Below are 22,308 nucleotides of genomic sequence, written 5' to 3'. Positions count from 1 at the left end.
CTCTAACCTCCTTTATCCAACCATTTTTCCTGTCCCTCCATTCATCAGTTCAGCATCTTTATTGATCTGCCAGCTCTTTCATATCGCTCTGACAGCCAGACAGACCGACAGACCGACACACAACTACAAGCCAAAGCAGCAGCTGTGTGCCAAGTGCATGTGTTTGCTTTTGATAAAGTCAAACGGTTGTGCCTGTATGTATTTATCTTTGCATGTGACTGCAGTCTGTGCATGTTTGTGCAAGCAGGTGCGGATATGTTCGACCTTTTGTTTCCCCGTAAAGGCCCTAAGCTGCTTTGCTCATGTATCAAGCTGTGTAGAGCAAACGATTTAGGGGGGCATAGATTGTGGTCCAGTCGCTCGTGATCTTCTTTCCAGGCAAGGTAGCCAGTTCTTTGATGAGGAATGCACTCTCCTTAAAAAGGGCTGATAGCAGTTGTCTGCCTTTTTTTTCCACAACTGGAAGGGACACTTGTCGGGGTGCTCGCAGAGCCACAACAGGTTATGCAAAAAAGGTCTGATAAGTGATTCATCGTCCTCACTGCAGATTTTTGCTGATGGGTTGCAGGGCTCTCACAGTGGTGTGAATGTTTTGCAAAGTGCATGCAAATGTATATGTGTCAATGGCTGTTTAGAATAAGTCTTGTTCCACAAGCTTCCTAACCTCCCAAAACAAATTCCATCAGAGATACAGGACAAACACAGCCACATGCATTCATGTACACATTTCACACCAATGGGCAATTTAAGGTCACGTGCCGCACATACAGTACATGCGTATTTCTGCAGTGTGGGATGCAAACCAGAGTGCCCTGAGAAAACAGGTGAAAACATACAACTTCACACAGAAAAGCCTGGCTCACATTTGAACCCATGACCTTCTCATTATGGAACGAGAACGCGAACCACCGCCTCACTCTGTGTGGAAACAAAGCGACATTCAAATTATTGACGTACTTGTGTAAATTGTTTTTACTTCGCAGCGAATTCTAACCAGTATTTCTATACTGTGTAAGATGCTTGGTTATCCTCTTGCATGTACCAGTATGAAATCCCCCCACATTTCAACGAAATATAAATCTGGGCTCGGAGTAGGTATTGCCGAACACTCCATTTCTGCATCAACATTTGGACAGATAGGTTCACATTGACTTATCTTTGTATGAACATACAGTATCTGTAGTTGTTCCCAGTGGTAGCTAACCACCTTGTTTGCCACGTTGCATGGTAGGTGTCGCCATTGGTGTATAAATGTGTGTGTTAATGCGTCAATGTGACGAGTGAAGAGCTTTTTTAATGTTTCTGTGACCAAACAACTTTGTTTGTAATTCATCTGTGCAAAGTACGTTATGTCAAAAGGTCTTTTCCTTTATATGCGGTTGAAAAGTGAATTTTGGCTTTCACTCTTTTTTTGACAGCTGAGACTATTTTTGTGGTACAAAAACTCATAGGTCAAATTTGTGCAATCCTTTTCCTATTGAAAGCACATGAACTTTGACACGTAAAGTTACATGCGGAGCTTTCGTTATATTGTGAGTCTTGGACGTCTTTTTCCATTCAGTTGCTCTGGACACCAATTGGCCGTTATTTGCAACTTACACTACATCTCGGGGTTTTTCCTCACAATAGAGTGATTCATTCCAAATCATTCAGAGATTTTTACCAAAATCCTTTGCCAGATTCTTTTACACCCACAAGAATTATTCTGAAGGGTGAAGAGAGGTTTTCCAGTTTTGTATGAAGATATAGTACACATCAATAGCAAAAGAACAGCAGCTGAGAAAATATGAGAGGTATAAACGAGGCAGGTTCCATCTGTCACTTCCTACAAGGGTCTAATCATTTGCACCTATTCTGGAACACCTGCCGAAAAAAATTATAGATTTTTAAAGTGTGATAAATGTAGGAGTGTTTGCCTGTCTTTATTTGAACTGTGAAAGTGACAGCTACATGTTACATGTAACGTATTAATTTATTCATCTTCTTTACTGCTTTCCAAACAGTCATTCTTATATAGAGAGCACTTTTATCAGGAGAAAATGTGGCAGAGTGCTCCCCATGTTAAAGTCAGAGCGGCTCTCAAGCTCCTCCAACAAACTCTTCCATAAATGAACAGCATAATGTTGGAAAGCTGCCTCACCATGAGTTTTCACCTTTACTTTTAGAATAACTAAAAGGCTGGTGCTCGAGAATCTCAGAAATAAAAAAACCAACTGCCAGATTAGAGAATGAAACCATTCAGAAACAATTAAAAGCACCTTAAATCAATCGTGAAACACATGGCGAGCCAAAGTAGTGATCCTAAAACTGTTGTAATGTCCTCCTGTAGGGTCATCGTCAGACACTGCAGTAATCAATATGACTGGAATGAGAAATTCACCTCATCATCTATGTGATACCCAGGAGAAGAAATGGGTGGACTATAATCTTGAAATGATAAAAACAGGTTTTAGTTTTTAATACTCGTTTATTATGAGTAATAAAACTAAACTCAGAGTCAAAAGAGTTTCTTGCTTGTTCAAATGGAGTTATTGACAATCCATCTATGTTTAACACTCAGCCCCAAGACCAACGATCAAATCTTCAGTTTTCAGCTGATTGAACTGTAAAAAGTTGTTTTCACTCCAGGAATTGATATCCAAGATACAGTTAAAGGGGTGGGTGGGTGGATGGGGGTTACAGGGCACTGGTGTGAATCCCAGCTGACTATGAACAAAGGCAGGGCACACCCTGCACAGGTTGCCAATCCATCCCGGGCAAAAACAGAGAGAGAAAGACAGCCATTCATATTCAGTCCTACAGATGCTGTTTTCCCACCACAACTCGTTTGATAGCTTTGAAATCTTGCTGCTTTTATGTCTGGATTTTTGCGGTCTTCACAAGCTCGGTTTTCAAATGAAAAGTCAAGTCTGCCAGGCTTTATAGGATGTCTTTTCCTTATCTACAGTGCATCTGTGCCGGAAACCGGAAATGTAGAAAAATCGAGTCTCATAAAGCCTGTTTTATGAGCCTTTATTTATATTGTTTAGCACAGACAGGCCTGATTCATTCTTCTGTCAGCTTCCCAGTACAGAAACTTTGGCATTTATTATAATGGATGAAAGCCTGAAAAAATTCTTTCTCACTTGACTTTATTTACACAGTGAAAAGTGTCCAGCTCTATTCATATCGCAACAAATCCTTGATAATTTGTTGTTGATGGCCTCAAGAATCCATCACTAAAAATGTGTTTTATAGAAGTGAAGCCATCAGTAAGATGGGAAGAGATTTGATGTAGCCTAAAGCAAAAGACGCCCACCAAAAATATAACCATTATTTATTCATAATGTCAGGATTGACATTGTAAATCTAACTATGAATGCAAATTGTCTTTGGGTATTATAGAAGTATATATATATATATTTCTTTCAGGAATGATTTTCATCCAATTGTAAAAATTTGGCATTAATACTGAAATTCAGTGGCATAGCTCAACACACCTCTGACAAAAGAGTTAAGCAAGAGGAGAACTAATTATGTAAGCCAATCAGTCATTATCAAAACAGGTTCTTTGTTATCAAGATTGAATTCATAATTCCCTGAGTGCCTAGTGGATACTGGGTTTATTTGCCGTAGATTTGAATCCGGTTGTATGTGGCTTGGCTTTGTGTTTTTCTGTTAGTGTGTGAATATGTGTATGGGAGGAGTAAGAATTGACAGATGGCCCACTCTCTGTGAACAGAGAGTGGTGCTTAATCAGGAGAAAAAGAAAAGGAAGAAAAGAGAGAGCGGGAGAGTTGGCACCGTCCTGAGTTGCTCTGCCTCCTTTTGATAGAGAGGCGTATTTACTTGGTCCCAGTTTCCCTCCTGGAGCCTTCCATCACGCTCCTAATCGATATCCGTTCAATGTTTGGACTGCTTTGCTTACAAAGATGAGTATCTTCCTCTTGCTGTGCTGTTGTGTCCATCCTTGGTCTTTATCGCCTAATCAGATGTTGACAGGTGGCCAGTGGCTCTCCTCTCCTCTCCTCTCCTCTCCTCTCCTCTCCTCTCCTCTCCTCTCCTCTCCTCTCCTCTCCTCTGTCTCTTTGACACAGCACAGGAAAAGACAGAGTGCCAATGCATTTCTTCCTCCAGGGTGTGATCCAATGCATCTTGCCTTCCGCATATGAGACAATGTGAATTTTTCAGGCGTCTGAAACCCTCCGGAGGGCAGAAATTTACCTACTTGTGTGGATGTAGGGCACGGACATTCATACAGTCACATACAGACAAAAACAACAATCTACACTCCACAGTTGGCAGACTTATTGGGTTTTCTAGTGGGAATAAAATGTTTTATAGTGATCCAGTCAATTGTGTTTATTTCCAGTAGGAAGGAAATGGAATTATGCCTACAGATCCTCACTATGGGATTATTTTCTCTGCTTATAAATGATGCAATGATGAAGTTAACATTAAAACTGAAAGAACCCCCCCGTTTACAGTAATGCAAGACAAAAAGCTCCAAGCTCAAGACGGTTATATAAACTTCATTTTTTTTTTCTGCTCCATGAAAGAGGCACAGAAACACTGGATTTTATTTAAAGGCTGCACTCACATTATGTACTTTATAACGGAAAAGCAAGCTGGATATAAAACAGTAGTTGCTGTAGGACGTCTAATTTTATAATATGTGCAGTGTCCATCGACATGTTGCTCGGAGAACATGATTGTCGTTACACTGTGGAGTCTGGTCTCGGGTTTCCATCCATGGGAGGAAAATAGTTTGTATTGATTTTGTTTGTCTAACTTGGGATGAAATGTCGAATGTTTTAACCTCTTCAACCCCACAGAAACACTTAAATCTATTATTACACACCCGTGCTTCTGTGGAGAGCCATTGTGAAACCCACAAAACATCAGGGACGCATTAAATTCAATTTTGTGTACATCTTTCATCGTTTATTCTGTCAGGAAATAGATTTTTATTAGGTTTTTTTATCCTCCTTCGCTGTAAGCATGCCACGATGAGTTTCATCCAGCAACAAGAAGAAATGCTTATTCTCAAATAGCCTTTTTAGTTGTAGTTTTAAATAATAATAAAAAAATATGTGGACTTTTTTTAAATGCCATTTAGGTCTCCAATTACTAAAATCAACAATTGCGTCTTGTGTCTTTGCTGTACAGAGGGATTTGTCACTTTTGTACACATATAAAAAAGAAAAATACTACTGTTGCTGATGATAAGGTTAATGGGTTATAACATGTTATTATAATTATATTGTGTTGCAGATACAAAGAGGGTGGAAGTAAAGCTTCTGTGTGGGTTAATTGAACAAAATTAATGTGAGTTATGATTGATAGTTGTTTGTTAAAAAACTAAAGTACTATGATAAAGAAGATATTTTGGCTAAAATTGTCTTCAGTTTGTAAACAACCTGCAGTCAAAAGCATGGTGACTGGACAAATGACCCATTTTAGATTTTTTTTTCATAAGACCGATAGTACACACACGCAGAAAGTAGTGTATTTGTCATACCGGTGGTAAGCTTGATTATTTCGTTTTTGTGAAGATGTATTTTTGGGATAAACAGCGGAACTGAAGGCCAAACTGCTTCATACTGCTCATGCTCCAAATGCCTTCATCACCTTACAAATGTGGGGCTGTCTAAAATGGAAATAAAAATCATTTCCAATAGATTAAGATTTATTGCCCAGAAGGATTGTCACAACAAATGAATAATCTGATACAAATATCCTTATTTTTTATGCTTAGTACATCATTTTAACTACAGCGTTAATGAATTACCATAGGGTTAATAGTTTTTTGTCGTCCGCGGTGTGTAACACTGACCTCAACATGGCAAATGACTGGGTCATCTAGTGATCCGCTGGGCGGGATGATGCTCCCCGATTTCCAGATTTTTGGTTTGATCTTTACTTTTCATCAAAAAAAAAAAGAAGAGGAACATGCAAGTAAATGTAGACCCACATATTCAGCACCATGGAAGGAGAGACCTTCTCATGACCCATTTTGCAACCGTGAACCACCTTTACTTCAATGTAAATGTGGGTGACTGGATCAGGGGAGAGAAACAGAGGACAAAGATGGTCCCAGGCAGTTACAAGCTGCTGTTTCTGCTACAGCCACTCGGGCTAATTGAGCCTCTGTGACAGGAAGCCCCGACGGGATGTTGTTGGTCAGTGTTAAGAGGGTCAGGAGATTCAAAGTGAAGCGCGACGTGCACGCAGTCTGGCTGAGCAGGGCCCTCTCTGCACCCTCTCATGGGACAGTGATAAAAAAATTTGAGTGCTGCCTTCTTGGCAGGAGCGCTGATGCCCTTTCACGGTGCTGCACACAAACACACAGGGACTAAGGGGGACTTGAGAAGTGAATGTTGCTCAAGGACAGATCGCCAATTTATTAATGGTGTACAAAGCGTAACTTGTCAGAGCTACCTGTAATCCCACGCCTCCTCAGCTGTCACTTGATCCCTCTTCATGTTTGCATTTTAATCTGTCCCACAGAGGCTCTGTTTGTGTGATACGTGTGTGTGTGTGTTTCTTATTCTCAGGACCTTTCAACTCTTCACTGCGATGTATGTATCTTGGTTTTCTCGGTGACTGACAGGAGAAGTTTCCATCGCACCGCCCAGCTCCGCCTCCTTCTCAGGGAGTCCCAGCCACAAACGCCAATCATCTTAGTGGGCAACAAGAGCGACCTTGTCCGCTCTCGAGAGATCAGCTCAGAAGGTATGGTAAAAGACGGACATCTTTACAGTAATGCAACTCTGGTGATTTTTCATTAATACTTTTATATCCCACCTCACAAAACAGGTTAAGACTTTTTTCTAATTGCCCCATGAGCTCACCATGATGTTTAGCCCGTGAGAGCTTATAGGATGTGATCTTTTGTCCGAGGATGGTTTCCCCACAAGTTTTTTTTTTTTTTTTGTTTTACCTTGCGTAATCCCTTTAAAATAATGAAATGAAAAAGTTAATACATTTTTGTGCAGTGATCATGCCTAAGCTTACTTTCCTAAAATATCTTCAGCACCTGGTTGATGAAAGAACTACCCTCCACTCTTAATCTTTCAGCAGTATCTAATCCTATTCCTCCCAGTATCTCCCCAGTGTTACGTTCAGTTATTGTGTGTGAACACAATCCTTCCTTTCTTTGAGATGTAATTTTATCCTCTTGTTGAATTCATAATCAATCCAATTGGCTCGGTGGATAAAAACACAATTGCAGGCAGTGTGACAAAACCAGAGGACAGGTTTATTGCTGTGTCACAGACTTTCATTTGAATCAAACTACTGACTTACAAGCTTTGTTTATATTGTGTTTCTAAGTACAGACTGCACATTGTGGAAATGACAAACTGCAAGCTTGACAGGCATAGCAACAGTAACCAAGTGGGGAGTCGGGGGTTGAGTAAGCAAGATAGTTTGCATCTGCCCAGACTCAAGTGATGATGAACAAACCCCATTTTTCTGGTTGAGTGATGCATGTAAAAATGCTCAGCAACATTTCGAAAGCTTTATTATTATTTTTTTTTCTTTCCTGTTTCTTCCTTTTGCTACTCTTCACACAGCTCTCCAAATGGGAAACTTCAAAAAGAATGATGCTTCTGATATAAATAAGTGTGTCTAAGTGACCAGCACGTAAATGCATGGTTAATAGGGACATATGTGCATTTTCACTGAGAAAACAGTACTGGTGTCTTTTATGTATTCTGTCTTGATGCACATGTTTTTCTGCCCCTCTTATTTTGCCATGAATCTTTCTGAAGGCTGGCATTATCCCCATTAGGAGGGCTCCTGGGAGAGCTATCTTTGATTAGCAAAGTCGATATATTCACTGTTCACAATATCCAGAGATAAACACTTTGTGGTAAACACCGTATAGGAAGTCTTATCGTAGTAATCAAAAGCAGACTAAAAGGGCTTTTTTTTTTTTAGCCACCTGGGGCTTTATTATGTTTACTTTCAAACAACAATTTATATCCTGGATTGCAACAATGTTTTCACGAGACGATTCAACACCATTTCTCTGGTTTTGTGGGAAGTGTCTCACCAGCTGTCAGTATAAGTGCAGTAAAATTTGGTGCTTACAATTAAGTGACTTTCCATCTGCTGCTGCCATCAGATAAAAATATTGCTTGAACCCACTCAGACACTTCGCCTTAAGTGTATTGCTAATTAGAGACAGTAAAACCTTTTACAATGGCTAAATTAGCACAGTCGTGTTGCCATTGCTTACATGGGTTAGCTGCATATCTGATGCAGATTCCTGCACAAAAGGCTACTCTGAGGGAAGCTCCTGTGAAAGCTGCAGTTTTTTATTTTATTTTATTTTTTTACAAGCAATACAACACATTTTGTCCAGTTGGGGCGATGAGAAGAAAAATGTGGAAAATGTGCTGATATATTTAAAGTTTCAGTTCATTCAGTATTTCACATTTTATTAAATGATATCATCAATATCTACAAATCACAGAGAGACACATATGTCAAGTTTGCCAAACACCTTTAAGGTATATACACCTATAGTTTGAAGAATTTTCCAAAACATGTTCTATCATTGGAATAAATGTTTTTAAGGTTATATGAAGGCGGTGCAACAGCTGCGGAATGCAAATACATTTTGGTGACTATCTTTTATGGGCACCAAGCATTACAGAATTATTCTATTTTTGGCATGCAGAGCTGAAGCAAAGTCTTTCAGAAACTCATTGGAGTGTAAATATAGAGTTTTGCAGAGATCAGACCAAAGGCAGGTCATAAGTATGCTGGACATTGTGGGTGCATTTTAATGAGGCGCTCCCAGGCTGGCCCTTCGTCTGAATTCCATTAATGTTTCAAATACAAACGATATGCCTTGTGGAGATAGTTGAAAATAATGGAAAGAGTAACATCAGACAGTTTGACCTCGATTTAAATTGCATATATAGTGTATACTTCTTTATATTTATTGTGTTTTGCAGATGTGTCCACATACTGTATCCTCTGTGTCTGCTGGCTTTCGCTGGGCTTTTGTTTTGTTTTGTTTTCCAGATGGCTCATCTCTGTTTGGATAATCTCCCTCTTACAGGACTCTGCTGCTCCTGCTATCTTTATGTATGTTTGTACTCGCCATATGTGCACAACTGGCCTGCATGTACATAAACACATCAAGGGCTCTAACAAGCAGACGCCTCATCTCGCTCCATCTTCTCAGTGCCTGATGTCAGCAGGGCTGTTTCAAAGCGAGTGCTCTGATAAGAGGGAGGATAGGAAGAGGAGAGTGACACGAGGAAGGGCGGATGCATGAGAATTGGTGCATGTGTGTGAATGGAAGTCTCAATTTGAGGAGACGCTCGAGAAGCATTGTGCAAGAGTGTGTGTGTGTGTGTGTGTGTGTGTGTGTGTGTGTGTGTGTGTGTGTGTGTGTGTGTGTGTGTGTGTGTGTGTGTGTGTGTGTGTGTGTGTGTGTGTGTGTGTGTGTGTGTGTGTGTGTGTGTGTGTGTGTGTGTGTGTGTGTGTGTGTGTGTGTGTGTGTGTGTGTGTGTGTGTCAGAGCAGAGCTTATTTTGCTGTCCTTGAAAGAACCACTCTTGAGTTCTCACACTATCAGACTATGGCAGCGAAGGCAGACTGTGTACCTTTTGTTGAAGACCAACATTGATTCTTCCATACTTCAATTACTTGATGCTAACCTCTTTTTGAAAAGATATGTCTCTATTTTTATTTATTTATTTTTTTACTCTGCTTCCTGGGCTGTCCATTTTATCACGTTCTGCCTATTTTGTGGCTGCTGGGTGTTGCTGAATTGCCTCACTGCTGCTGGTTGTGTGAGGTCTGATTGTTGTTTATCTCTGCTGTTCTTCTGGTTCATCTTCTTTTACTTGGTCAAGAAACCTTGTTTTTCCAGCGAAAAACAAAAATGCTGATTACAATGCATCTTTATTGCAGCTGTTTGTCTTTTAAGTTTTTCAGTAAAATTGTCTCATTTGTAATTGAACGGCTTAACATTTTCAAATATGCAGCGATAGTCCCCAAGTTAACATTAAATGATCTGTTGAAATGATTTGTTGTCCAGCTGAATCCACAGAGAAGCAAAAGTTATCTGTGCAGCTCTATTCTGCTTTTATTTCACACACTTCCTTTATATTTCCATGAATGAAAAGCCCATGCAGTGTGACTCTTGGGGTATATTGCAACTACAAAGTATTTTTGCATGTGGTGGTTTGATATTACTGTATTTAAAACAGCTGGAGCTTGTCAGACTCACAAGATTAAAATATGTTTTGGTCATCCAAAACATGCGCTCTTGATTTTTGACATTGTTTCAGAATTATGATGCTAAACTATGACAACTCAGATGTTTATACTCGAAGGACATGTAAGGCAGTCCTACTACTGGAAAATGTTTCAATGACAACATGGAGGTAGTGTCATTAAAGTTGTAGAAATGGAGCAGTTGAGACACGAGTGACGGTAGATTTTTTTCATCACTCTTACATGAAAAAAGTGATTACAATGATAAGATGACTGCATGATCGTTTCCTATCAACATGTTATTATAGAGCAATTTGCCCCCGAGAGTTTACAGACAATTTAATGTTGCTTTGGAGTTTTTGAAGCAAATGGAAAGGAAAGGTTTGAGCTATTTATGCTCATACTTAGTGAAATAACTATATTTTCTGACTTCCTGTTGCTATACTTCATCTTAACATCATCTCCATTTTTCACTTTTTATGAAAGTTTTTAAATACTACTTGTACATGACATTGTCGTGACATGGCATGCTTGTGTAACTTCATATAAAGAATATCTATGTAAAACGAGGTTTCCTGTGCAAAAACATGCTGTTGAGATTAATTATAGAGTTTAAAATGGCCTGTAGGTGTGTGTGTGTGTGTGTCTGTAGTATGTGTGTTTTCTGGGATAAAGTCGTATAGAAGATGAATGGACAGTAACAGGTCAAAGGAAGACAATGAAGACAAAAAAATAAACGCAACTGTTTTCCGAGGGTTTGCACAATAATGATATGAAGATATAAAGGTATGGTTTCAATTAATCACCAGTTGTGTAGATAACAAGCTGACAGGCTGATTTTCTGCTTTGAGTTGCAATACGATTAAGTTCTTGTTCACGCTTGCTGTTTCGGAAAATTTCAAACCCCGCTGTGTTATTTTGGGACTTGTAATGCCAACGGTTGTGACTGAAAGAATGAACACAGTCTCTGTAAGTTAGTGGCACACTAACAGTATGAGATCAGATTGTGTTTGTTTTGCTTTGTTGTGCAATTTAAACAGAGGCAGCAAGTGTAAAATGTGTGCACGTCGTGTTCTCCACATGGCTTGTCAGCCCAGGTTTGGTCACGGCTGTTCCGTGCTCGTGATGATACTAGTGGAAGGAGGACGCAGGCAGAAAGGGAGTCAGAGAATGAATAATGAGAAATGCCTGTACTCAGCATTATTCTGACTTTATAAAAAAAAAAAAAACAACAACCCAGAAGCATCAATGTGGTCAGCGATATGGAAATGCTCCCTCCTCGCTCTTGGGGGGGCTGACCACAATGTTCCCATGTTCTCTCTGGATAGACTTGGATGTATTTCTTCCCGATGTGGAAGGAAGCCCACTGACCTGGCTGTCGAGCGACCCTCCTCCTTGAACAACGTAAGGCCTGGCTGAGAGTGCTGAAGTCATAAAATCTATTTATGGCGTGTACAGTGACACTTTTATTCTGCCATGTCTCACCTTCCCCCCCGTGCCACATCTCTCCCTACATCCTCGCCACGCAGTGATATGCACGCTGTCACACTAGGAACATATTTATCATGCGCTCAATATGGTGGCGGTGTGGTCCTGCTCCTCGGGGCCTTGATTAATATTCACTCTGGCTCCGTTTGCTTAGTCGACATTCTTCCTGTCTGTCCCTCTCTGGCTCCTTCCTCTCCTCCTGCATGCTCATTTTATCTGCCAGCTTGACTGTCATCTCTTTTCAGCATGTCCTCCTCCTTTTCTTGTGACTCACAAGTCCCCCCCCCCCCCCATCTTTCATCTTCCAACCTTTCTCATCTATTGCATGTCTGATTCCATCCCTCGCTTCTCCTCTCCTTGTCAGCAATGCCGGTGGGGGCTCCATCCGATTTCACTTTCATTCTCCTCATTTGCCCTCCTTGTCTTGTCCCCATTTCCCTTCAGTGCTTTCTAATCGTTTTGTTTCTCCTCTCGTGTTCTTGTGTTCTTTTCCAACTACCTTTCCTCTTTGCTTTGCTCTCATTTCCCTGATACCTGTTGTGTTTGTATTTTTACTTCTTATCTCACATTCATGTTTTGGCCCTTTCCTTCTCCACTCTTGTTCTACTTATCTCAACTCTTGTCATCGATCTTGCTATCCTTTCATTTCCTTCAGTGCTTCCTCTCAACGCACTTTTTCCTGACCCTTTTCCCCCTTTTTCTTCTTATCTGCTTGCATAACTTGTATCTTCTACTTGATATTTCTTTTCCTCACTTTGTCATGTTGTTCCCCTGCTCTTTCTGTTTCTTTTCTTCGTGTCTCTTTGCTTCCTTGTTTTTTTTCCACTCCTCAGTATCCTCTCTGCCTATTCTTTCCTTTCTTGTTTCTTTCTCGGCCATTTAATCCTTCATTCTTTAAAAGGGTTATTCATTGAGCTGTCATAGGTATTATCATGAGTCCTGTTGATCTGGTTTAGGATTTGCCGTGTCTCCTCCTACTCTTACCTCATTCACTTTTAGGTGACGTTGCAGCGGGTCAACAGCTGCTGTGCAGTTGGATTATTGCACCCTGATAAAATCTGCTTCTTTATTTATTTTTATTTTTTTTCATTATCCTGCCATAAAAATACAACTACAGAACAAAAAAGCCCAAGGAGTTAGATTTTAATCAACCATTCCCCTACAATGACAGATATGTAAATTGTTTAAATTTAAATTTTCATCTATTTGACATCATTGTCAACTCAACAATCACATTTCAGTGCCGGAGCAGTCTCAGTGAGCTTTTACACAATCAGTCACATTCACCAGTTTCTGCACACGATCCCAGTGCCGTGTGAGGACTCCAGTGGGAGCAACTTCAGGTTCAGTTGTTTCCAAAAGGACATTTCAGCTCTTCGGTTGAGGATCGAACCATTAACCTTGTGCTTGGCGGACAACAAACTTTACCAACTGTCGAGCCACAATAGCCACACGACCTTCTCAAAAGCGTCTCTATGACGACAAAGCAAACTCCATTCAAGGTGAAATACCTGCCATGTCAGGACAGACTGTCTTTGACCAGGAACCTTTTCTTTTCTTTTTCTTTGTGAATGAAAATGACGAAACCTTTTGTTTTTTTACATTCATGTCGTGTCTCGTGTGATTGGCCAGAAATTATAAGTAGCTGTCATTCATGCTCAAATTTGAACTTTTTGCCATCATGATCAGAACTAAGTCTGTTCTTGTGCTTCCCAAATCTCATATGATATATATATATATATATATATATATATTTGTTTTTTTTTGTTTTTTTTAACCTGCATCCACCTTTAATATTGTAGTATTAGCTAATAGAGGATTTAGATACTCTACCTCCACATAAACGTCATGAAAACAATAAGCTGAACACTGCAATTGCTCAGGTGATTTATACCTACAAACACTTTAGATTCACTGAAGACAAAATGATTTTCTTGTTTAACCATGTGAAAGAAATTCTGAAGACTTCCAAGTAAAAGGAAAATCTTTGATTTAAATTTTTTTTTAAAAATTCTGAGTACTATAAGAATATGACATTTTTGCTGCTCGGTGTAAAATAAAAGCTGCAAATTCATCCTAATAATATTCATGACTGAAACTTTTAGCATTATCTTCATAATTTGATTAAGCTACACAATGTTTTCCTCTCTTCACAGACAGACAGGTTGAGTTTTTACGAGAGGATCATTGTGTCCTTCAACATTTTCTAAACTAATACTTGAATAAAACGTCTGAAAGGAACTCCCATATATCGTGTGGACGGCTGTGACTTCCTCAAGCTGCTATTTAAACTCCCTGCTGTGTATTTTTAATAGTTATTGTGAACACCAATAATACCCTTTAAAAGCCTATTCAGCGCCCAGCTGCACAGGAACCCTCCAGTATCAGCTCAGTGCAGTGCAAGAGAGAAGTAAAAGCTGGAGTACAGTATGGAGAAAGGGGGCAAAACAACCCATTTCAGCTGTCAATGAGTCCCATTTGTTGCTCAATGATTTATATCTGTCAGCTTATCATCCCAGTTTGTTTGACCAGGGAGGAAACAGCGCTTTTAGCTGAGATACTGAGCCTTGTCAACAGCACGCTTAGTCACCTGTCCTTATCCAGGAGCGTCACATTGAGGGAGAAACCATTTCCCCCGTTTGAGCTGCAGCCAAGAGATTTGAGCTTATACAACCCAGCTGGAGACAAAGCTAACCCCATCTCGACGCCACCCTCTCTTTCCCCCGCTAGTCAAATTTGTGAAATACACAGTTTTTATTACAAATTTATCACAAGCTTTTAGCTGTTTTATAAACATCATCAGTGGTTGTTTTTTTAAAATGTTTTTCCCTCTGTATGACTTCACACAGGTTCACAGCTTTTCTAGCACGTTTCATGCATATGACAGCAGCAAGTCGGAGGTATGATGTTCTCGAGTTTTGTGTTCCCGCCATGTTATCACAATGACCTTTGACCTATGGACAAGTGTTACTGTGACTGCTTCTGAGTCCCATTCGTGTGCAAATCACATGCACACCTTGAGGTTTTTTTTTTTTTTTCAGATTCATTTAAATTCCAGAATCAGATGGAGCAAGGATTTTAGATAAACACAGTAAACAACTGAAACAATGTTTGAAAAAAGGCTCAGACTGATCATTGTCAACAAGTACAGGGATGCAGAGCTGTGCTGAATTTATATTGGTGTTTCTAACGCTGTAAATAGAATTGTACATTGGTGTATGGTTGTGTATTTTTGAGTATATGTGATGTGTGGGTGGGTGCATGTATATTGGGTGGAGGTGCACTGTCTGAATAAATGTGTATGTGGATATGAAATGTTTTTGACACGTTGAAAACAAATTAATTAAAAAGAAATCAGCTCATAATGAACTCAGAGAAACTATTAGACGTATGACACCTGTAACACCTCTGATTTTGTCCTCTATTATGAAGCTCTCTTATCAGTTCTTAGTTCTTTTTGAAGAACAGCATGTTTATTAAAAAATGGTTCACATCAGAACATCGTAGATCGCGTTCTTTAGCCAAACCAATCACAATGCCTTCAATTACACTCTTGACAGAGACTCAAGAAATATGTGAGTCTGGACAGATTGTAATGTCGATTTTAACTCCGCAAACTGCCAAACCACAAATTCAATTAAAGTTCAGTTGCTTTTTTCTCAAGGGCTTTTGACATTGCCTTCATTGTGGGATGACAGTTAGTCAAAAGGGAAATCCACATCGTGATCAAGGAAATTTTATTCAATAATGAGTTTCTCCATTTTTTTTCAGTGAATAGTTCTGCCGAAATATCTTGATTTTGACACATGGAATAATGGGCTTTGAGGGTATGATTTAGAATTCCCCTGCCCTATATGTGTGTTGGATGTATGTAAGGGTGTGTCTTTGTGTTTTGAAGAGGTGGATGCAATGTGTGTGTCTATGGTGCGGTTTAAAATTGGGGGGTAGCGGGGCCCGGGCGTTCTACCGCTGACAAGCGGCAGAACCCCGAAAGCGGCTTACCCCCTCAAGACCCTGCGTGACTAAGTGTGGTTAAAATTGTGGGTGGTGCAAAGTCGGGGGAGGACCCAGACCGCAGTTAAGTAGCCCGGACCCCCCACCTAGGCACCGCCCCACTGTTCCCTATTGTGGAGTAATATAAGGTGAGGTAAGGCAGGGAGGGTTCTGAGGGAGGGGGTCCCCCCGTCGCTAGGACCTTGGCCCAGCTGGACCCCCCGCGCTGCCCCACCCCACCCCCGAGCGGCCGGCCTAGGACCCGGGGAGCCACACCCCCCCCAACAAGGCGCCGTAAGGGGACCCGGGCAGGGAGCCCCCACCCCACCCAACGGCCAGACAGCAGAGTCTGAGACCCGCAGGGCCCAGTGCGAGCCCAGCCGGAGGCCAGTGGTCAGGGCACCCCCCCTCATTCGCCCACACAGCCCCACCCCCCAACACACACACACACACACACACACACACACACACACACACACACACACACACACACACACACACACACACACACACACACACTTCCACTCCTCACAAAAGGTGCTTCTGAAGTTGCTTGTTCTCTATCATCATTTGCTCAAACTTTAAAAATCATGTTCCTCTTTTGTTGTCACCTCTTTGTTAATTCATGTTCCTGCTTCACGTTACTGTCTAGATAGAGCTGCTCAGGCTGGTTAATCTAAGAAATCATTTTACTGTCTAGATAGAGCAGCTCAGGCTGGTTTAATCCAAAAACAGTTGGAAAATATTTGGATCAGTGTGATAACTGCAAATAATATATGTAGCACAACAAGGATATTGTATGTTATCCCCCTACACCCTCCCCCCTCCTCCCTCCTCCCTCAACCTTTTTCTCTCTTTTCTCTTCTCTCTCTCTTTGAGCGTTCCCCCCCCGATCGTGTACGGCAGCCATGCCATCTTCTGACGGAGAAGGCAACAGGAGGAGACTCCAGGTCTCTCCCTGTTGCAAGACCAAAATCTGTTCTGACTCCGAAGGCTCTCAATCACATCATATTGTTGGCCCAAGCTGCCGAACAGGACAAGGGCAAAGGAAAAAAAAGAGAAAAAAAAAAAAAAAAAAAAAAATTGGCAAAGACAATTGGCAAAAAAAAAAAAAAAAAAGAAAACAGAAAACTGCTATAGTTGTGTTGTTGTTGTTGTTTTTCATTCCCCCTTAAAATGCATTGTGATCACTTCCTGCAAGGAAAAGCATACAGCACATATAACAGAATAACTACATTTTTCAAATAATTTTGGGCTCCAATAAAGGTTTGAGTAAAAAGACGAGTTATTATGGAAGCCCTGATTTCAGGTGATTTACGATGCATTAAAAGCATAGAAAATGCAGGAGATTTTAAAATTGCAGTCTGCAAATATTCAGTAATTGCGTTACATTTGCATTATTGTCGACAGCATTGTGATTATTTTCTTCTCGCTATTTCAGTCCAGTCAATGGAAGAAAAAAAGATTCATGAGGAATGTTTTGGTTAGTGTGGAAAAATCATCTTTATACATCTCAGTGTTATTTTCATGTTATTTCTCTTCCCCTGTTGAAGCTTTGAGCACTGTAATCAGAGGAAAGTCCCTTCTCTACTAAGTGAGAAGCTGTGGACTGACTCAATTTGTCACTGTTTGGTGTGAACGCAGCGACAGACACTTAAGAAGGTAATAGTCTCCCAAACAGCAGTGACTGCGCCCTTGATGAAGAGGTATTATCTTGTAGTGATACATATCACACACCAGCTGCGGTGTTACGATGCAGTTCTCATGATCTTACATCCATTAAGTGAAAACTACTACTTCTGATGGTCATCTGCAGCCATGTCCATGTGAAGCCTAAACAAAAACACATTTCAAGATAAATAAAAGTAGAATTTTCCTTTTTCAACAGAGGCACAGTCCAGCGCCAACATGTTTGACTGCTTCTACCTGGAGCTGTCCGCCTCCTTGGACCACGGCACCAATGAGCTGCTGGAGGCGGCAGTGCGGACAGCGAGGGGCGACTGTGTGGGCCCCGGATGGACGGACGGGGACCCCGGGTCAGGCCGCAGGGAGAGCCTCACAAGCCGGGCCAAGCGCTTCCTGGCAGGGTTGGTGCCACGTTCATACGGGCGCGACCGGGACCGGGATCGGGGCCGCTACAGGGAAATGAGCCGCCACCGAGGCAGCAAGATCCTCCGCCAGAAGTCCCGCTCCTGCCATGACCTCAGTGCACTGTGACCCACACATACACACATATGAACACACACATTCATACACACAGGAAAAGAAACACTCCAAATGAACACAAGCATACATCAGATTTAAAGATAAGAGACATGGGGAAGGTTTCAAACATGGCTTTAAATGAGATGAACTGCCAGGAGGAAACCAGGTGATGGCGATGACACATGAGTGTTAATATACAAATGTTGGATGGAGAGACATTTTGCAGTATCTGAGCAATCACGAGAAAAAGATGAAATGATGTCAGCCTGGGTTGCAGCTCTGGAATTATCGGTGAAACCAATTTTGTGTGAGAGTGAAAAATAGAGACGGATGAGGTGAGCTTGATTTGCTCTTCCAGCTTGGGTGAATCAGTGAGCACTCATTACCTGACAAGAGCAGGGGAGAGAAAATTAGTGAGAGTTACATCAAGATGCTGATTTGATGCCTAATGTGGCAAAATGAGAAGGAGGACGTCGAGGTCACACAAAAAAGACAACAACCCAACAACACACACACACCCACGTAGCACATACTAATAATGTAGAGACTGATAGCAGTATATACCAGTTCTAGACCTTGATTTATAGCATGCAGAATAGACGATCTAAGACTTGACCCTTTAGGTTTTACAGTTGCGTGATTTACGGTACCTCAGTGGCCAATTGCTAATGCACAATCTAGCTCACGTCATACCAACTAAAAAGGTAAGACCCTTCTATTTACAAAAACTGCTCTGTCTCAGTGCATCTTTGGCCACAGTTTTCACACTCCATCCACCGTTCATCTCCTGTTACCGATTCAAAGAAGTGTTTGACAATGCCACGAATGGCATCTGTTCATCTCTGACTTTTTTGTACAAGGTTAAAATATCAGCACCCAAGCCATATTTTCGCTGAATGCGCTGCAATCGGCACCAAAAACCCTTTACTGAAGAACGAAGACGCAAAGGATGAAAGGTCAGAACTGCTGTAAAGACGCAAGGATGAGCGGACTGAACTCGTCCTCCGTTGAAGCTGAGTCACAGAGCAGTGGGAAGCTCTTGAAGCACAGGAGGACAAACAAGAGAAAACCTAATCTACCTGTGGCTGTTGGATGTTTACCTTTTCTTTGTACCCACTGGCATTACTCTGTGTGTGTTTGTACTGACGACTGCTGGGGCTGACCACACGGTGACCCACATGGGAACGTTCTGGAAATGTTGCAGACATATTCCCCCTGCAAAGCGCCTCGCTGACACACCCTCACTTGTTTGTCACTGTCTACTGAGCACTCTCGTCTTTTGCCACTGACAATAAAATCCATTTTTGTTTGACATGCTGTTAGAGTACTTTGTCCCTTTTTTTTTTTTTTGTTATAATCACATGATAATCTCTTGAAAATGAAATGTGCGTCTTGCTGCAGCCGGTGACTGGTAGTGAGCATGCATGACAGGCTGTCTGGTGAGTCACAGGTCCTCTGGACAGACTGAGAGACGGCCTTTCGGGACACAGAAGCAGAAAGATGAACAGTTAACTCTGGCTGGAACAACATCGAAGGTCAAAAATAGATTGTATCAAGATAGAATAGAAACCCACACGACTTTGAGATGTTTTGAAGACACCTTGCTTTTGTAAAAAAAAGTGATCATTAATCTACTTAATGGAGAGTGTGGGGTTTTCCCTTTCTGGCATATCTACAAATTTTGATGAAGATGCACTAAATTGCCCTTTAACACCATTGCGTGGTTTTGTGATTGGAATTTATTTTAATTGGAAGTTATTAGACTATCAATATTCTTCTAATGAAGTCAATGTAATCTATGTATTAATGTAATTGTGAATGACTAAACTTTTTGAAATCTGCAACCACCAACAGTTTTCGTCATTTTAGTGGGGTTTTGCAGCAAGTAAAGTGTGTTTGAAGCTGCAGTGAAAGCTGAAGTTGCGCTTCATGATCATTAGCAGGTGTTTTTAACGTGGTTGTTTCTCCGTATTTTGAAACGTTATGACAGACCTGGTTTTGTGCAGGATATCTTAAGCTAATTACCTCAGCATTTCAAATAGTTATTATTGCTTCGCAATTTCAATTTAGTCACGTCACATTATCGGTTACATTCAACTCATTATTGTAACGGCCAACAGCTAATATTTCAGGTTCTGTTCCCTTTCATTTTAGGTTCATCAGTTTTAATTCTTTTAATCTTTCTGTTAATTCTGTAGCCATGTAAACTTCACTAAAGCTCAACAGTCATTGAAGTTGCACATGGCACTACATCAGAATAAGCTTAAGCAATCTAGCCCTAATGTCCATACAAGCTTTTTCCATACAAATGTGCAGATTTTTTCCAAGTGGAATTTGTTCCCCATCTGTTTGTGTCTGGCGTCCTCCTGCAGTCCACACTCAATACTGGTAGTTGTACGAACGTATGCATGAGTGGTTGTCTGTCTTTCTGTGTTAGCCCTGCAGCGTACTGGTGACCTCTCTGGATGAAGCTTACCCTTTTCACACTCTGTCAGCTAGGAATGTCTCCAACCCTTCCACGGCCCTCTAAAGGATGGTTGATGTCCAATTTGGGATTGCGCTCTTTGGTAAGACATAAAATGGCTACTTTGTGAACTGACATGGTGGGACAGTGAATAGCACTGTTGTCCCACAGCAATGGTGTTCCACGTTTGAACCTGCTCATGGACTGAATGTGTCTTTATCAGTTTCTATGTTCTCTTTGAACTTCATGAAGGTTCAGCATAACTGGTGACTAAAGGTAAATGTATGTGTGGGTAATTGTGCATCTCTCTGTGTTAACACACCTTCATCCTGTCCCAGTTCAGAACAGCTTTTGTGATCCCCTCTGGATCAAGCACATCTTTTAAACTAGAATGTCCCCGTTTTGAGTCCGGATTAGGTCTGAGGGCCTCTGCTTGCACGATATTCCTGTTCGTGTGTGTGTGTGTGTGTGTGTGTGTGTGTGTTAGTGTGTGTGTGTGTGTGTGTGTGTGTGTGTGTGTGTGTGTGTGTGTGTGTGTGTGTGTGTGTGTGTGTGTGTGTGTGTGTGTGTGTGTGTGTGTGTGTGTTAGGTGCTGTGTTTGTTTTGTATTCTCTTTTTTATTGTCTTCAGCGATTTAAGTATGATTCATTTACAACTGTTTGTTTTCAGTTCTGCGTTGTTTTAACGATTATTCATGTGCAACATTTTGATTTTAGCCGTGGTTGTTTTTCAAGTGCTATAGAAATAAAGTTGAGTTGAGTCAGCTCCGTACACTCTGATGAAATACTGCAGGAAGGATCAACAAAAGTTTGTTTCATTATTTTTTCCTGATTTGAAAAAAAGACAAATTTTTGTAGCATTGACACCCTTAACAAAAAAACCCCTAAAAAACACATTATTACAGAGCGGTGGACGGGGGACTGAATGTACACAGAGAAGGCACAAATAAGCAGAGCAGACCTTTTACACCTCTTGCAGCTAGAATATTAATTTATTTACCAGAGGTGTATCTAGAATGTGATATGCTCTATTACATAAAAGTAATTGTCAGATCAGAAACATTGTTAACTTTTTAGGTTCTGCTCGTTCTTTATTTTATTTTTTTTTCAGATGTGCAAAAAAACAAAACAAACTAAAGAGTGCTCCAATGCTGGCAGCAGAAATGTTTTGAGAAAGAAATATGGCATGTAAGAGTAGCTACAAGATGGCTTTTGTAAAAATGTGAAGGAAAAAAAAAACACTCTCAATGCGTCGTTATCCTCGAAAAACGCTGAATGAGATTATGACTGAGATTTTAGAAACACCACTTGTTTGATAACCGTTTCAATTTAGTCCCGTGTTAAAACAAAAACCCTGATGGGATCTAATTGGTATTATATGACGAGGATATGTAGCTGAAAATAACCACACTGTGGATGGCTACCTGAAATACTTCTAAAGATAAAATTAGCTCCACAACTTCATATTTTATTTATGGACCTCAATATAACAACACTCTAGGTCTTAAGATTAATAGATTGGACTGTTTTGGGCATCGTGGCTAAAAATGACATTTAAACAGCATTGTTTGTTTAACCCTCCTGTTGTGTTCGGGTCAAATCTGACCGATTTACAACTTAAAACACTCATAAATATTGTGTTTTACATCTGATTGCCTCAAGGCCTTATGATATCCTCCACACCATGCACTTGAACATATAAAAGAGATGATGACCTCTTTCATTGAATTTTGAGTGTTTTAATCAACCTTGTTACACCTGTGGTGTTCCCGGTCAAAAGTGACCGCCATAGGAAATGAATGGGTATCCAGACTATATTCACCCATAGTGATTCTCCCACGTGAACCAACTTCCAGACTAATCAATGTATCATCTTTACACAGACCCCATATATATAACTTGATGTTTGCCTTGCACTCCTTTGACTCTGAGCACAATG

General features: G+C 40.8%; 1 protein-coding gene across 1 annotated transcript in view; it reads left to right on the top strand.

The window, feature by feature from the left end:
• Positions 1 to 19,223, top strand: part of rem2 (RAS (RAD and GEM)-like GTP binding 2) — a 30,372-nt gene extending 11,149 nt beyond the window's left edge. The window contains exons 4-5 of the mRNA XM_080471784.1: positions 6,537 to 6,714; positions 17,590 to 19,223. Coding sequence (XP_080327910.1) covers positions 6,537 to 6,714; positions 17,590 to 17,918 — 507 coding nt within the window. The 3' untranslated portion in view covers positions 17,919 to 19,223. The remainder of the gene's footprint in view (positions 1 to 6,536; positions 6,715 to 17,589) is intronic.
• Positions 19,224 to 22,308: the final 3,085 nt, after the last annotated feature.

This window comes from Lipophrys pholis (genome assembly GCF_963383615.2).
Source record: "Lipophrys pholis genome assembly, chromosome: 1".
Classification (NCBI taxonomy): Eukaryota; Metazoa; Chordata; class Actinopteri; order Blenniiformes; family Blenniidae; genus Lipophrys; species Lipophrys pholis.
Note: the sequence above shows the minus strand (reverse complement) of the source record. Positions and strands in the feature narration are given on the sequence as shown.